This window comes from Pagrus major, chromosome 12 (genome assembly GCF_040436345.1).
Source record: "Pagrus major chromosome 12, Pma_NU_1.0".
In the NCBI taxonomy this organism is placed as follows: domain Eukaryota; kingdom Metazoa; phylum Chordata; class Actinopteri; order Spariformes; family Sparidae; genus Pagrus; species Pagrus major.
Genome location: NC_133226.1, coordinates 28,082,494 through 28,101,170, shown reverse-complemented (window position 1 = coordinate 28,101,170; position 18,677 = coordinate 28,082,494). Strand labels below are relative to the sequence as shown.

The window sequence follows — 18,677 nt, the reverse complement described above, 5'->3', positions numbered from 1 at the left end:
TGTGTGTTAGTGTGTGTTTAATGTGTGTGTTAGTGTGTGTTAGTGTGTGTTTAATGTGTGTGTTAGGGTGTGTGTTAGTTTGTGTTTAATGTGTGTCAGTGTGTGTTAGTGTGTGTTAGTGTGTGTTTAATGTGTGTGTTAGGGTGTGTGTTAGTTTGTGTTTAATGTGTGTCAGTGTGTGTTAGTGTGTGTTAGTGTGTGTTTAATGTGTGTTTAATGTGTGTTAGTGTGTGTTTAATGTGTGTTAGTGTGTGTTTAATGTGTGTTAGTGTGTGTTAGTGTGTGTGTTAGTGTGTGTTTAATGTGTGTTAGTGTGTGTTTAATGTGTGTCAGTGTGTGTTAGTGTGTGTCAGTGTGTGTTAGTGTGTGTTTAATGTGTGTTAGTGTGTGTGTCAGTGTGTGTCAGTGTGTGTCAGTGTGTGTCTGAAGGATATCACATGAAGGCTTCTGTTGTACTTCCTGCTGTTCACACAGACACATCTGAACCGGACCCTGACCCGTCCTGCTGTTCTTACAGACGGTGAATTAATAGAATAATCAAACATGATAAATCATCACTGATCACTGATTCTGGACCAGAAGTTCTGTTGTTCTGTGGGAGCTCAGCGGGGTGCAAAGTAATTAAAACACTGGGTTTAATGTGCCGGCAGGAATGAACGTGGAGCGGCTCAGCTAGCGGTGGGTGGTGCAGCAGCCTCAGCCTCCACCCTCCTCCCCCCCGCAGCCTCCAGCTGAACTGCTGAAAGTGCAGAATTTATAAACTGCGGTTCAGACACACAATGACCAGCCAGTGTTTAAGTAATTGCTCAGACTAGATTTCCAAATCCTTTAGTTAATAGCTGGGGGCACTTAGTATTGACCGGAGCTGTTTAGCATGCATGCTAATATTTCAGGCTTTAAGTATTCTGTCCAGTAACTGGCCCTAATCACAGAGGTGCTCAGAGTTCAGCCTGCTAAATTACACATTTAACTCTGACATTGGTATTTAGCATGCAGTCAAATAAATGGCTAATTTACGAGCCTGACTAATGACTGATGTGTTTAGCATGCAGGCTAATGAGCGAGGTATTTAGCATGCGGTCTAATGAGTGAGCTGGAGGCTGATTAGTATTGCTCCACAGAGAGACGCCACTGTTCACTGTTTACTCATCTCATTCTCAGCTGCCTGACAGATGCACACACAGAAACAGTCACTGGGAGTCTGCTGAGCGTCAGCTCAACATGCATATCAATGTGGACGGCATGTGTTTTTTTTAATGTTCCAGTGTGAATATGAGCGATCGCAGACGACAGTTCCAGAAAAACAAAATTCATAATCACATCTCGTTCTGTCACGGCTCGTTTGTTTCTCTCAAATTGGAAGTTTTTGAGAGAGAGAGAGACTTTCTGTCCGCTGTGGGTGTAATCACACTGCAACAAAGAGAAGCTAAAAAACAAGAAATGAACACTGAATTTGAGAAGAAAATGATTGAATAGTAGTGAAACTAGCTGTCCGTGCTGTAAGACGATTTTATTTGACAAGAAATGCTGAAATAAGTTGGTTTAGTCTCAGAACGATCCGGCTCTGAATGTTTTTAGGTTTGAAACGAGATTTTAGATTAAATTACATGAGATCAGATGTGCTACAGCTCAGCAAGTCAAATCACTAAATATCAGCAAATAATTCATTTTTGCATTATTAATTTTAGCACGATGGCCGAGAGGAAAAAGAAATTAATGGAAAATGACTCGATACTTTTGTGAAATAAATGGTCACTTCACTGGAACAAAGCTCATTCATCAGTAGATTACTCAGTTTCACGACTTTCATTAACTGGAACATAAAAGACGTATTTGTGATGGAGGAGAACCTGCTGTAAGTCTGCACCAGCCCCGACATCACAAACTGATCTGAGAAGACGTCATTTACACCTTTTTAAACTGAAAGCTTCACTGTAGCTGCTGAGCTAAACGTGTTAGCATGTCGAGCTGTAAATATCGTCTTGTGTTTAGCAGAACGCTGCGACGCTGTGAACGTTCACTCTTCACCTGACTTCCATCATCATCAGGAGGGAGGAGATGATGACTGAGTTTACATTTCTGGCTGAACTGTTCCTTTAAACTCTGAGTGACTGAACTGTGCCATCAGATAGTCGACAGGTCGGTGCTGCTAATCCTCACGTTAATGTAGAGAGAGAGAGAGAGAGAGGTGACAGAGAGGCCACGGCTGTGAACTGTCATCACCTCCGTCTGTGATGTCACATGTATTTAAATATGAATATGGTCACAATTAATGTGTGTCTGTGTGTGCGTGTGTGTGTGTCGCTTCCCCTGCAGCAGACATGTTTCCTGTCTGTGTGTTCAGATTGCCTGAGTTATGACCTCTGACCTCTGACCTCTGCTGCAGAGGATGAGGTCAAGAATAACTCAAGAAAATAGTTCTGGTAATCTCAAACCACCGAGCCGGCCGTTAGTCACCAGCCTCCACAGTGACTCACTGAGTGTGTTCTGGTGGACTTCTGTCTGTGCTTTAAAAACACACGAAGGGAACGAAACAGATGTTTTCTGATCCGAGACAAGGATTTAAAACTACTTGGTTAATGTTACACAAACGTGAAGAAAACCTGAGCGTCATTTCAGCAAATGACCCAAAACGACATGTTCCAGTGACAGCGCCCTCTAGTTGCCTGAACCCCTCCTGTACCTGCGCTCTTCAGACCCAGCCTGACTTAACCCATCTGGTACTGACAGATCTGATACCAAGTTCCAGAGTAGAGCTGCAACCAGTAGATCATTAGTCACTTAGTCAATGTACAGAGAATAAGTTGCCAACTGTATCGATGACTGAGTCATCGTTTTGGTTGTTTTCCTGCTTTGAATTTTCATATTCAGGATCCATTAAAATTGTGCGATTCAGTTTCCACTCACTGATCTGAACTTGATCAGTTCCAATCAGATGCTACTGATGGTCGCTGGAAGCCCCAGATGTTCAGATGTTTACTTTAAATTTCAGCTGTTCTGACTATTGTTCGGTCAGTCGACTCACGTCTGAAATGTTTATCAGAGCAGATAAACATGGTTAAAGTTTGGCGTCCAGGCTCCGACCTCATCACTCCTCACAGATGTGTTTACACAGAGATATCAGCTGGTGATGAGCCCCCAGTCGGAGCCTACAGGTGGACGCTGGGGCTGAAAGAACGTGCAGATAAACTGACGCGGGGCAGAGGTGGCATTGACAGGCAGAGGGAGGGATGGGAGATTTTTTGCAGTTTTAATACAACGGCAAGTTGACAGTGAAGCTGAAGTGCCACTGGTGCGTCAGTTATTATCATGATGAGCACCGGAGGCGCCGCCTGTATCGTCTCCACAGTGACCTCCTCTTTCCTGCAGGAAACTCCCGAACAAAGTCAGCATTTACACTCCAAGTGATGAATGCCACAGCTCGTATTAACAGATATTCAGCTTTCAGCTTCCTGTAAGATTTAAATCCTTCACAGCTTTAATTTGCTTCCATGAAAATAAGAAAGTGGAGGATGAAGGTTTTATGAACTTTATGAAGAGATTTGTGTTAATGAGAAGCACCTTTATGTAATGAGCCCTCGTGGGCAACAAAACAACAGCACATATGGCTCGTACTTTATGTAGAGGTACACACACACACACACACACACACACACACACACACACACACACACACACACACACACACTAATTACAGTGATTAGGGCTGAAATTATTCTCAGTTTCTTCTTTGGCAGCGCTCAGCTGAGTGTGTGTGTGTGTGTGTGTGTGTGTGTGTGTGTGTGTGTGTACTCATTAAGGATAAAGTAAACAAATCTTTTCCCCTCCTCCTCTCAGCCCTCCATGAAACACATAACACACACACACACACACACACACACACACACACACACACACACACACACACACACACTCAGGAATAATGACTTGTATCGATGACATTTCCATCACAAAACTTTTGGTCTTGTAAAACAGCTCAGCACTGTTGACATACACATGACTACATGTAGGATCGACTGTGACATCAGCTCATTATGAAGCGTTTACAGGCGAGACCTCCAGTGGCTGTAGTGATCACTACGGCAGCAAAGGAGGACTTCAGGTGCAGCAGCATAAAGAGCAGAAATATCTGTTTAGGATGGAGGACAGAGTTGGACGGTCGTGTGAGACAAACACAGGACTTTCACGGAGGTGTTCAGTGTTCATGTCCGGTGTGGAAGCAAAAATCAACATTGATCACATAGTTAAGCTGCTTCTTGTATATTACGTCACTGAAGTTTGTACAGAGGTTATTTACATAGAGTCTTTATTTTAAGACAAAACCAAAATGTTTTCCTAAACCTAAAGGAAGTGCGAGTGTATGATGAAGGTCTGGCAGCGCCTGCATTCACATACAAACATGTTGTGGATTAAAAGTGTAATATTTGCCTCTGAGATGTAATCCAGTAGAAGAATAAGGGTTAGGTTTAAAGGGGATTTATCCTGAATATGTTTTTACTGAGGGAAGCGCCATCTCATGGTGACACCCTGCAGGTGGATGAACGGCTGTTCACAGTGGGATCTAGGCACGCCGCCAGTTTGCAGAAATGAACAATGGCAACATTTAATTCTGGCGAGCGGCTGCTTACAGACCTGAATCTCTTCATGTCACCTGATGAATCTCAGTCCAATCATCTCTCTCTTTAGCTGCTGAACGCGTCACTGTGTTCAGCAGCTAATCTCTCACCGTGTCTGTCTGCTGTTTGCTGCTCCGCAGGCGTTCAGCAGCTTTTTACTGCTTTTATTCTGAAAATGAGCTGAAACTGACATTAAGGCTCCGTAAAGCTGAGGGGAGCTGCTGACTCAGCTGATACGAGCAACCCAATAACTCAGTGTTTCAACAGCCATTTAAAATATTGTTATTGTAATTAGAGCAAAGAGAAATGAAGAGAAATGAAGAGTTGGTAAACTGACGCTCGGCACACGACACAAACGCGTTCTGACAGAATATAACGGGAGGATGTGCGCTGAAGACGGCGGCTGTTTCAGCGGGTGGACACACTCCTTCTCTCTGTCAGTAATAATTAAAAGGGAGTGAAAGCCGAGAGGAGCAGCAGGGAGGAGTGCAACTAAGCACTTCCTCAAATTCAGCTTATTACACACACCTTGACACACATACACACACCTTCTACATGCAAGCAGGCAAAACACACGCATGCAGACGTGAGTACAGAAGACGCAGTGCAGCACAGCCTCCTCCCTTCAGTCACCGCACAGACGAGCTGTTGTGGGAATTAAGTGGCTGTTCACAGCTTTTCTTCAGAATCATGTGAAGCAACCAACATTCATTCAAAACACACTCAAGTGACTGAAGACATCTGCTGTCAGCACTGAAGAGATACCTGCATACAGCCCCGATCTGTTTGACCAGACCTGTTTTGGAGATGAGTGTCGGCGTGGTGATGCTCTCCTGCAGTGTTTTCAGTGCAGCAGTCACCAGGATACAATGTTAGCAGTTAACGTTTCTGCAAACCACAGAGGAGGTTGACATTTGCACCAGACGTGGCATATCACGTTCACATTATATGCTTCTTAGCAGAAGGGAAGGAGGTGGCATTATTACAAGAGACAAGACTGCCAACTGGAGACATTCGAGTCCGTGGGGAAATCAGGACCGCCTCCAGGAGCTTTATTTGGAACCGAAACCGTCATGTTTTCACAGCAACTCGGACCAACTCCATGTGTTTTATTAGTGACCCAAACTGGCTGAGATTCACGGGAAGTCGGACCTGAAGAGAGTAACTGAATACTTGTTCCAGCACGGAGTCTATCAGCCTCATCAGCTACATTCAGATAGCTGATGTGACAGGATGTTCCTTCTTCACCCTGATATAAAAACACAAGTTTTACAGTCGTGTCAAAACATTTCCGTCACAGAAAATATAAAAGTGTTATTCATGACAACCTCGGTGTTTTCAGTTTGACTTGATCAGTGTGTAGTCTGTGTGTGTGTGGAGCCTCAGAGTGTGTGTTCATGCCTGCAGGTTAAACCTCTGTTACACATTCATACATAAACATCTCACCTCCACCCCCACACACCCCACACACCCCCACACACCCCCACCCTCAGGCTGGATTACCAGTCCGCTAACACACACACACACACACACACACACACACACACACACACTCCTGCTGACACACTCTCGTGGTTTCAAGGTGGCTCCTAATTGAAGAACATGTCTGTGATAATTAACCTTCAGGTGCGACAGGGAGTGTGTGATCATTAACCGTATGGCTGAGCAGAACATTTAAATGAGTACATACTCCATAATGATGTCACCACTGCACGACACAGTCACATCTGTTTCCTGAGCAGAAACAGAGTTAGCATCGTCCTACTGCAGCTTTTATTAAACATTTCTGGTCATTGCATTTATTCATCATTGTCTGCTCGCATGCACCGACTCTTTGTTTCCTTCTTGCCTTGAACGTTGATGGTTTTGCTTGATGAATTCACCGCCGGCTGCTGAATGTTGTGGTTTGTTGTGCAGCGACTCTGTTTTCTCTGTTTTGGGAAACAACAGTCGGACTAAATGTGAGTCCAGCACCTCCACCTCTGCACCATCACCCTGCACATCTCCACGTCAAGGTCACTCCACTCTCCTGCATTAATGGTGAACTGCAGAATCGTCCAACATGGACTCGACTCCCAGGACGCTGAGCTGCGTCTGCTCGTGTTAACAATGCAAAAAGCAGCTTCTCCCAAATGTAGCTGCTGCCAGTAATTGCAGACACTGAGCAGCACTTTTGCCCATCGCCTCCTTTCATCTACCCTCAGCACCAATCTATGGACATTACCCAGACAGCCAAAAATAGACAGGCTGCTCTCATATCCTGCATTTATTTAGAGACGTCGCTACTTTAAAACCCAGATACGAAATCTTTCCTCTGGAGACGTCTGTCCTCTTATAACACAATCAACATGAAGACAGATGACTCGTTCACAGGTCGCACTCAAGTCGATCTGTTTGTTTGTCTGTGTCGGCCTTGTCTGCCACTCATTAAGTATTATTTCACTGTGTGAGAGTAAATGAGCTGAAGCTCGGCAGGATGTGATGATCTCAGCTCTGTAACTATAGGCAGAGCCGTGCCAGTGGAGCAGTGGGAGGGCGCGTCACTGCTAAATGCCAGACAAATGCTCACGGGTGGCAGATGATTACAGAGAAACTAAGGGCAGGACTGTAATAAATCAGCACTTGAGTTTGTTGGCATTCGAATGTGTGGTGCAAAGATTAAAGACAAAAACACCAAATGAACAGAAGTAGTTGGTTTGGAGGTGCTGGCACAGCACACCGTGTTCCCGGAGATGCCAATGAAAATGTCAAGCAGCGTCTGAGTGCAGTGTGAATAAGCCACTCGCTGCTGAGTGTTTACCTGCAGGATAAAGGGAAATGTTGGCTGTTGGGAGCAATCTGCCGTAATCCTCCGTCCATTTCCTGTTAAAGGTAAAAAGAAAACAAGCTCTTTGATCAACCGCCGTTGAGTCGATGCTAAGCTCGTGCGTCAATGCCACATTTAGTATTTCTGGAGTCACTTTCCAAAGTCGTGTTCAGACTGCAGCGCTGTGTTGCAGCTCGGGGGGAATTAAATTAGGAGAGAAGCTTTTTTTAAAGATGAAACAGAAACACTTTCACTCTCCGTACTTATCCTTTAAATAAACATGTGATTATTGGTTTATAACACATTATGATGCCTTAATAAGAACGCCTAAATGTTCATTAACTAAATACTTTTTCAACAACTAAGACGCCCTAAGTGGAGCTAGTTGTATAGACAGATAATCTAACACTCTTCACTCTTCAGCAGATCTGCTTCACACGCAGCAGGTTTGTTGCTGAGGACACGAGGAGGTGAAGTGTTGGATTTGGAGCAATGTGACACATTCAATATTAATACAACAGCACTGAGCAGCAGCAGAGACTTGGCTTCAGCGCTCCAGCTTAATGACTCTGCAGACTGAAGCTGGACTCACACCAAGGACGTTACATTTGGACCTGGACACAGCGCCGTGGACGGAGCCACGCTCACTCCTGTAAAGCTGCTCAGTGGCACGTGAAGCCAGAATGACACAACCTCCGGGCTGTAACAGCACCAGATCTTCAGTGCTGTGCAGGTTAAAGAGTCTGGCTGAGTGAGGAGACTCAGTCTGCAGGAGGGTTTCTGCTCCTCAGAGAGATCTGCAGCTCAGACTTTAGGTTTCTGTCAACAGTAGCATGTTAGCTCACATTAGTCTCTCTCTCTTGCTCAAGTCAAAGATCTAAATGCTCGTACACATCGTACATCTACAGGGAGTGTGGACAACATACATCTCCAACCAACATGTGATGTAAACAGCAAATGAATTCAAGCTCTGCATCGTAATTCATATATTGTGCTCTGCAAACACTCACACACAAATATTTAAGGACAAAATAAAGTTTCAATCCTTTCTGAGATATTTTCCCTGAGCATTTATTATCAGCTCGAGATAACAAAGATATCTGAGTTTCTCAGTTTCCTAAAATAAAATAAGTGAAACAACAGATTTTAGTTTTTAAATGTCAGCTGCCAGTTTTTAGAAAACTTCCTCTCTACACTGAGTGAAGCAGCGACTGAACTGACTGAGCTCGTTCCTGCAGATGTAAACATCCAACAGATAAATGTTTGTCAGAGAACGCAGGACTGAAATCAGGACAGCAGATAAAACAGTTTGTTGTTACAGCCGAGGCAGAACGGGTCGAGCTGGTGCTTCACATGAACACACGAGGCGACCCGACAGGTTTCAGGTGGTATAAATACTGCAGGAGTTAATGAGCAGAGTGGGAACAGGTGAGCAGGCAGGTGGTGAGGAAGAGCAGGAACAGGACTCACTGTCAGGATCTGGAGCAGCAGCAGAGCACCTGAGCAGACGATCAGTATTAAAATGTTGAGAGAGGTTTGTCTGAGCTCAGATACACAGATATTAACTCCTCAGATATTAACTCCTCAGATATTAACTCCACAGATATTAACTCCACAGATATTAACTCCACAGATTTTAACTCCATAGATATTAACTCCTCAGATATTAACTCCTCAGATATTAACTCCTCAGATATTATCTCCTCAGATATTATCTCCTCAGATATTAACTCCTCAGATATTATCTCCTCAGATATTAACTCCTCAGATATTATCTCCTCAGATATTAACTCCTCAGATATTAACTCCACAGATATTAACTCCTCAGATATTATCTCCTCAGATATTATCTCCTCAGATATTAACTCCTCAGATATTAACTCCACAGATATTAACTCCTCAGATATTAACTCCTCAGATATTATCTCCTCAGATATTAACTCCTCAGATATTAACTCCTCAGATATTAACTCCATAGATATTAACTCCACAGATTTTAACTCCATAGATATTAACTCCTCAGATATTAACTCCTCAGATATTATCTCCTCAGATATTAACTCCTCAGATATTAACTCCACAGATATTAACTCCTCAGATATTAACTCCTCAGATATTAACTCCACAGATATTAACTCCACAGATATTAACTCCTCAGATATTAACTCCTCAGATATTAACTCCTCAGATATTAACTCCTCAGATATTAACTCCACAGATATTAACTCCACAGATATTAACTCCACATATATTAACTTTAAACCTTTTAAATAACAAGGACACATTTTTATTTTCTGTCATCATGAAGCTGCTTCAGAACAAAGTTCAGTCTGTGATGTTTCAGAGTCAATGAGCTCATTTCACAACAGCTGCAGGGCGACACGCCGGACCTAATGATGAAAACATCACGTAATATGTCAGAGGCAACACACACACACACACACACACACACACACACGTCTGCCTCAGTGGACTTAATGTTTCTGAGGAGCTCAGCTTGACACAACAGTGATTGTGGGTTCCATCCTGTTTCTTAGGTCCAGTTTTAATATAATGCCGTCACAGCTCTGTGCTCATGATCCGGTCAGGTTCAGGAAAACATCAGGTTCTAGTTTTAAAACACCTGATTCTGTTGCCATGAACACATCTGGGAGATCTCCTGACATCTCGTTCAAAATACCTTCAAATACGTCGGGTTTTGTTGCCACGAACACATCTGGACTCCAGCGCTTTCACGTTTATGTTGAAACGTTGTCTTTAATAGTGGTCTCTGGCTCGGCAGCCATCTTGCCAGCTGTCACGCTGACACCGTCAGCCACATGTAGTCTGAACACAATGACACTTGTTGGACACAAACGGTTTTATTGTTTCTGTCAAAGCCAACGTTTGAATCCGTCAGACAGGGTGAATATTTGTGTTTATGAATAAAATAAAGTACATTTACAGTAGCTGATTAGCTGTGAAGGACTGTAACATTAAAACACCATCTGCTGAGATGAGTTGTTGGATCCTTGTCTCTTTGTGAGAACATGAGCACGACTGAACAAACAGATGCTGACTGTCTAATATATGTTGTAAGATAAAAACAAAGGCTCACACTTCATCACGACCTTCCTGCTGCTCGTCAAGCCATGCGCGTGTCATACAGGGATGTTAGTGTGTGGGCGAGAGAGAGAGAGAGACAGAGAGCTGCTTTAATTCAGGTATAAATATAGAAATACTGTTAATGCATGCAGGATTTGACAATAAGATGCAACATGTGACGCAAACCTTCAGTTCCTCTGAGAAGATGAAGGAACATGAATGACATTAAACTTTACACTGAATCCTCTGTAATAAATCACCTGTGAGTCATTTCATCAGAATATCTGGTCTCATTTCAGCTCATTTCTCTGTTTCTCCACAGAAAAACAAGATATTCTGCATCATGTCTATTTTATTTATTTGGTTTATCTCTCAAAGACAGAGCATATTAACGAGCGTGACTGGAAATATGCTCAAATTAGCCCGAAGGTTGGTTTTGATCTGTCGTCCCTGAGCAGGTGAGCCTGAACCTGCAGACTTTAACGGACTCTGTGGCTGTTCAGTCGATCTGTGACGTTTCCATCGTCACAGTTTGCGGCTCGCTCCAACACATCTGTACTGCGCTTTAGTCAAATCTGAAAAAAGTGAAGAAACACTTGAAGATAATGTGAAAACAACCTGCAACATTTTGGGAAACAGGCTTATTCCTGAGTGAGATGATCCACACCACTCTCACCTCTGTGTGGTAGTAAATATGAAGATACGGCTCACAGCTTAGACGCTGAGCAACATGGCTCCTGTGTGACACTCTGGCTCATGTCTGCACAGTGAGAGGAGGTGGACACATCGTCTGGTCTCAGGCAGACGTACGATGTAGGGACGTGTCTCTGGACGCGGTGCTGATACACTGAAACCTTTGAGTTAAAAACAAATGATTACAGGTTGAATATTTAATCTTCAGTCATATAAGAGTGATGTGTGAGGATGAATGTGACACTACAGCCCCTCAGACGTGGAGTGGAGTCTGGTGTGGGTGGAGGCCGGCTGACGGAGCCTCTGGGTGACTGTGAGCTTGTTTCTTGTTAATGTAGCTGCAGAAGAAAGAGTGGAGCTGGTGATAAGCTCTCTGCCGTCTGCTGCTGTCGCAGTGTTGTCCTCAAGTGACACTCAGACATCTCAGCGTCCTGTTTGTCTGCAACAACAGCAGAAAGCAGTCAGTATAATGAGACGTGCAGACTTCAAGCTGGACCCGGTAATTTGGGCCCTATAGTGTTTTTCCAGTATTCTACATTTTCATCCAAACCTTCACTGTTCTGATGTACGACACGGACAGAAGTCAGTGAGGTTTCTGCTCTGGTGAAGGGAACAGGTGCAGCTCAGGCCATCGTTCTGTGTCCACACTCGACAGTCTCCAGGGAAGTCACGGAGCCTCACCAGTACTCGACACGGGTCCACATGCTCCTCCGACGGTCTCGCTTTCAGAGTTCAGAGGTCCTTCTTTTCCACGTTGGTGTGTTCATGTGCATCAGGTTGGACTGTGGGAGCAACATGGACGAGGTTTTGCATTTAATCGCTCAGAGAGTTTAAACCACACGTTGACGGCTGTTTCCAGAACTTGAGTGACAAGAACGCTCAAAGGAAACGGATCACGTGAGCCGATACATAGAACGATGCACGTTACCATCGACCCAGTGTTTACTGTCGGCCACCATCTTTCAGCGTCAACTCAGCAACTCGTGTTATACATTTCCTACAACTTTCCGAGGTGAGGGAGTTCATGTGAATTTCAAAAGAAATGTTATTTTAAAGCATTAATTTGAGTGACACTGTCTTGCTGCATTGTGCAGGACCAGCTGCTTCATTGTTATCCACACTGACGACTACATTAAAATCCCTCTGTAACATGGATTTCCTTTGTAGTCTTCAAACTTCCAGGACGTTTTGCTTTACGTTGTCGACCTCAGCCAGCTGAAACTACATGAATGTTGAATGTTGGTCACCTGGAAAGCAACAAACAGCCTCTGTGTTGTGTTCAAAGTCACATGAACAAACTGCAGCATGTAACAGGACACAGACACATGACACAGAGGAGGAACATGCATTATCATAAGTTCAGAAAACATTATGTTCTGACTGGCGTAAAACTTGATCTAAACCTGATATATGTCATTTTTAACAACACAAATAATTCAGATTTCAATGCTTTAGATAAGCAAATGTACACAGTGTGACACCCGTCGGTCTTCACGATGAACGATATTCTGGCTGCAGCTCGTGTTCACAGGTTGTTTGTTGAAGTTGATCTTACTGTCGGACCAACAGGTCATCAAACTGCTGCAGCACATTTCTGCAGGAACGGTTCAGTTGAGTCTGAGTGGAAACAACACGATAAGGCTCGTCTGAAGTGAAGTGACGCGTGACGTCTCCACAATCGGCCAAATTGAGCTCATTTAATTGTTGCGACTGTTTCACTCTCAGCTCCGTGTCAGTCGCAGCTCTCAGCTCTTAATGAGTCGACCTCGATGTGATGTGTTCGACAACATGAGCGACGATGACAGCTGACCTCAGTGTGATGAGCTCTAAAACACAGAATTACCTTCCGATCGATCTCAGTGGAAATATTTTAAAACCTCAGTGTCGACGTGATCGCGCTGTCATTTATCAGGTAGCTGCAGCTGTCACACCTGATGACGTCTCTGCTGCCTGAATGACACGACGAAGGTGTGAAAAACAAAATCTGATGTGAAATAATAAAATCTTCATTTCATATTTTTTCTTGTGACTTTTACTGTAAAAAAAAGAATTTAAAAAATATTTAAGTGCCATGACTGACAAAAAGGTGGATTTATTTTCCCTGTCGACACATTAACAATCAGTGGAGACGATCTTTACAGTTGCAGTCAGTCGTGAAGGAGGTTTTCTCTCATTATTCACTAACAGAGGCTCAAATCTTTGTTCAGCATCACAACATGAAGCTGTTCAGTCCAGGACAACGTTTAATGTTAGAATCACAAGTCGTCACATTTTATCTTTAAAAATGGTTTTAACATCCCGCAGAACTCAGAACATGAATCCAGAGATCACGTGTTCAAACAACAACGTGCGTCATCAGTGTCAGTGTGTTCACTACTGTTACATGTTGTGTGGTCATTTTACAGATATTTAAAGGAACAGTTCACCCAGAAATGTAAGCCAGTCATCATCTCCTCCTGATGATATAAAGTCAGGTGAAGTCTCGTAGTCCACAGAACATTTCTGGAGCTTCACAGTAAAACAGCGTCGCAGCATTCAGCTGAACAAAAGACGTTATTTACAGCCTCGACACTTTCAGCTCCGCAGCGACAGTGAAGCTTTCAGTTTAAAAAGGTGTAAATGACGTCTTCTCAGATCAGTTTGTGATCTCGGGGCTTGTTGAGACTTGGATTTTTCTTCGTATCAGAGTAATCCAGTGATAATTGCAGAGGTGGGAAGTAGCAAAGTACAAATACTTAGTTACTGTACTTCAGTACATGTTTCAGGTGTCTGTACTGTACCTGAGTATCTCTGAGACTTTCCCTCTCTACATCTGAACACAAACATCTGGACTTTCTCCTCCTCACAGCTTCAAACAGCCTCGTTACTTTAGTTTGATGCATTTGAGGTGAATTATGGATTATTGTTATTTGGCGTCATCGCACGCCGCCTTACCAACATCACGAGACTGATGTCGACCTATCGGAGCACATCACGCACGGCAGACGCAGCGAGACGAGACAAAGACGTGAACAGACAGAGAGGGAGGCTGGAATGGGGAGAAAAGGCGTGTTAGTGTCTCGTATCTGCAGGGATTTTCTTATTTTCTCTCTTTGTTGCTGCTCGGGACGCTTTACCAACCCAAAATGCTGAATTATGATACATTAAAAAACTATTAACGATCTTGTTAATAACATTTGATAATATGGTCGTGACTTTGCTTGGCCCTGAGCCCCGGCCCGTCTGCCGTGTGTGCACGAGCTCGACTGCACATCCAGGATGTTTAAAAAACGTCTTTTCAAATCAGCTTTGTTACAATAAAACTTCACTTCACCTTCCAGCAGCACGAGGCTGAGGAGATAATGACTGAGTGTATGAAAGGTGTGATGAATGTGATGATAATACTGTTATTTAGTCGACGGTCACCGCGGTGTGAAGCGTTCTCCTCACCAGCAGCAGTGTAATAATGTTCTTAGTCAACAGGAATCGAGGGAAACATGTTGCTGCGACATGTTGAGCCTTCTGGAAATCTAAATATTGATGGTGCAACATGAAACAGGTTGATATTTATGGGTTTTGTCGCTCTTACTTGGACTCGTGTTCTTGTGTCTATTCTGAGGATAATCTCGCTCCAGTTCTTGGATCTACAGTTTCATCTGACGCCTGTTTTAGTTTTCATGGTGTCACGTTGGCTGTCGGCTCCTGCTGGCAGCGTGAACATGGATTTACAGACGACGATCTCTGGATCACTGATACTGAAGACAACTTTAACACGTGAAGATTCTGCAGTGAGAAGGAATCTTAAAATCTGTCTGTGTGTTCAGGTTCAGTGTCTCTGAGAAGGAGGACGGTTTTTGACTCAGTCGGGTTCAAAGTGTGATAACTGACTTCCTGTTTAAACAACACCTGCTCCTCCTGTCACGTTGCCGCTCCTTCTGCACCTCCTGCTGAACTTTCTCCAACATTATGGAGGAGGTGTTGCTATGATGAACAGTATTTCAGTCAGAACGCCTCCCCGCTGGAATCGTTTCCTCTCTGTCTCCAATGTGTTTAAAGTAAAACTGATTCAAGCTGCTGTAAGCTTTTCACACGACACCACGGACAATCTGACTTTGAAGGTAGTTTGAAGGTAGAGCCAGATGTTTGTGTGTTTGTGTGTTTGTGTACCTGCCGTCTGAAACAAAGCTGCTGTTTGTGTGTGAACACTTCTCTTGTGTTTGTTGTCTTTCAGGGGAAGAGTTTTACGAGACGTCTCCCTACGAGCCGATCCATTTCTCAGAGGAGTTCCGACATGCCTCCATCATCTCAGGTACTGCTGCCATGTGTGTGTGTGTGTGTGTGTGTGTGTGTGTGTGTGTGTGTTTTGGAGGAGATTGCACAGACTGACACACACTTATCAAGGTTGCAGCAGCAGTGAGTGATAGTCTCTGGATGTGTTGGGGGGATTACCAAGAAGAATACAAATCCTCGCGGCTCCCCCGCTGATTAAGATGAAGTGAGCAGCTCGACCCGCTCGCTCCATCTGTGAATGCTTGTCTTTGTAATAACGTGTGTGTGTGTGTGTGTGTGTGTGTGTGTGTGTGTGTGTGCGTGTCCACTCGGACTGAAGCGGTCCTTTCATGAAAACCTGTTTTCTGTCCAAAATTCTCGTGTGCCACGACACGTTTCTCATTATTTAAAGGGCAGAGAGAGATAACCTTCGTTCATTTCATTATCGACTTATTGTCCGCGTCCACATTATCACACAAACACCTGTATTAGACTATATGCTGGCCAATAAAGGGCCACTCCACCAATTTTTACACAGAAAGGTCAGTTTACGAGTCGACTGCGGCTCTGCGGGAGGAAAACCCTGATGATGTCAGAGTGATGTCATCAGGGTTATCTGGAGACTGTGTAACAGAAAGACTGTGTTAGGAGGGCGGAGTCGACTCTGAGACATTAACTACTCATGATCATTTCACTGACGTCTTCAGTGTTTAATTATTAAAACATGCTGCAGTGAAACAACCTGGAAACGACCACAGATCAGCAACTTGGGTTTTCAGTGTATTGATCAATAGGAGATGCATTCCTAACACAAGGCGTGGGCAAGAGAAAGACGGGCAGTTCATTTCAAAAATGACTTTTTCAATTGATTTTCCGACAGCTGATGCTGTTCTGTCCGTCTGTCTCAACTTTCCCCCGAAAAACGATGCAAACATGTTGACAGACACGGTTCAGGTGCAGCAGGGAGGAGACGTGATGTTTATATTTCTCCTGATGATGTCAGAGAAAGACTTTCTTGATTCTCAGTATTTTAAGTGTCAAACATCTTCATGAAGTTCTCAGTCGTGTGTATTATCACCATTTTCTTTCCTGAAGTTTAACAGCTGGGTTTTGTCTCCAGCCGCTCTCCGTTTGTCCAAACTTTTATTCATCGTCTCTGAATGACAGCTTTTGTCTCCAGACGCAGACGGTTGACTCGAGGTCCTTGACAGTGTTGTTCCGAGCGCCCGTGTGATCATTTGTGACTGTTTCTTTTTAAAGTCACAGATCAGTTGTGAATGTGTGGGAACACAGACGCATCAAAGAAAACACAGAGACGAGTCCCTGACGCTTTTAGAGATATTCAGACTCTTTGTGATGACAAGGTCCAGACTGAGCCGGCCCCTCGACGGACGATAACACATCAAGCGCCTTTAGTTCCTGAGCAGCAGTGTTTTCCAGATGCGAGCTGAAATCCCCTGATGTGGTCAGACGACTGAATCTGAACAAATTACAGACAAAAACTCAGACAGAGCTGCTGTTTGAAGGAAAGGCTCGAAGTTGAATCTTGACACTTCATCATCTCATAGAAATTGTTGTCAAAAGTAACATCACATAAAAGGTAAAAGTAGAAATTGTTCATTTATTAAGATGCTGCACATTCAAGTGCACAGTTGTTGTAGGTAGACGCAGTAACATGACCCGTCTTCTCCTGCGACTGCTCAGATTTGTGTAAACATGAAACATGAACACTTATTGTCAAATTGATCATATCAGTGATTTTCATAAAACGCTGAATGCCAACATTGTATTCTGGCAGCTGTCCTGTGATAACACGGTTTATTTTTTAGACAACCGTTAATAGAGAGCTGCAGTGATGATGTGTTTCTGTAGCTAACTGCAGTTAGCATCTCTCTGGTTCCCTCTGTGGGGTTATTGAACTGGATTCTGGATTATTGCAGCAAATAATCTGTGTCAAACACAAGTTTCTGATCCTTCCAGGTTCTGTTCATCCAGATAATCTCCACAGATGAACTCCACTCTGATGTTTGAAGTGTAAATTAAATGTGTAGCAGTAAAAAGCTAATGCTAGGCTACAAACAGACGACATCACGGTCACATGACTTAAACGTCTCCACCACTGAGCGTCTTACTGCACAATTACTCTCCAGGTTTTCTATAAACTGATCAATGTACGAGTTGTAAAGTCAGAGTCAGAACAGTGTGTAACTAAAGTGGCCTGTAAAGACGGACTAGTGAGCAGATGAGTCTCCGTGTTCGCTGTGAGGACGTTTAATGTCCCCGACAACCTCTGTGGTCTCATTCAGACACTTGTTAGCAACCGCTAACCGTTTTTAACACATGAAGAGCTTTATAATTAAACTGTGCAATATGTAGGAATCACTACATTGATGAACAGAGTGTGAAGAAATAACAGTTTTTGCATTATGACGTCTATGTATTGAAGTTAGCATGCTAACCAGCTAGCTTTGGCCTGTCCTGGTCCAAAGCTAGCAGTGTAAGCACCAACACTCTCCCAGTACTCCGAGCTCACCTTCTGGACTTCTAGCTGCATGGCTAACGGAGCTAACTAGCTAATGGCAGCTACTGGCCAGATGTTACATACTGCACCTTTAAATTGTGGGACAAAACGTGTAAACATCTCCATCCTGTGGTCACCACAGGCCTGACTTCAGACATCTACCTCTTTGTTTTAGGACTACAAACTACACGGCTCTATTTAGAAAGAGCAACAACCAATAACCTAATAATATACTATTCAATGTGTTGATGTAAATCCATACAGCCACGCCCCCGGACACGTGCTGTATGTCAGCTTCATACACGAACATGTTACACGCAAACACAAATATTCCTCGGAGACATGAAACGTAAATAGTGAGCTGATGTCCTCGCTGCATCACTCCATCAGCCGCTCACTGATTGGTCATACTGCATTAGACCTGCTGCACAACGCGCTCGCTCTTTCTCCGGCTGTGTGTCCGCTTCACACGCAATTCTGAGGAGTGTTTAAATGTCAGGAGCCCCGAGCGATACATCGTCATTTACACTTTCTCTGGGTGTGTGCGTGTGTGTGGTCAAACAGCTGTGAAATAGACTCGCAGCTCTGTAAATTGGGTTGTGCTCTCTCAGATTAACACAACACAAGTACAAACATGTTCAAAGCAGGAGAGCTGCAACCAATGCAACTTCAAAAGCACTTTCCCTCTCCTATCTCACACACACACACA

The 18,677-nt window shown here is 43.8% G+C and overlaps 1 protein-coding gene across 1 annotated transcript in view; it reads left to right on the top strand.

The window, feature by feature from the left end:
• LOC141006085 (GDNF family receptor alpha-2-like) overlaps positions 1–18,677 on the top strand; it is an 84,311-nt gene that overhangs the window by 19,524 nt on the left and 46,110 nt on the right. The window contains exon 3 of the mRNA XM_073478199.1: positions 15,410–15,487. Within this exon, the coding sequence (XP_073334300.1) occupies positions 15,410–15,487 (78 nt within the window). The remainder of the gene's footprint in view (positions 1–15,409; positions 15,488–18,677) is intronic.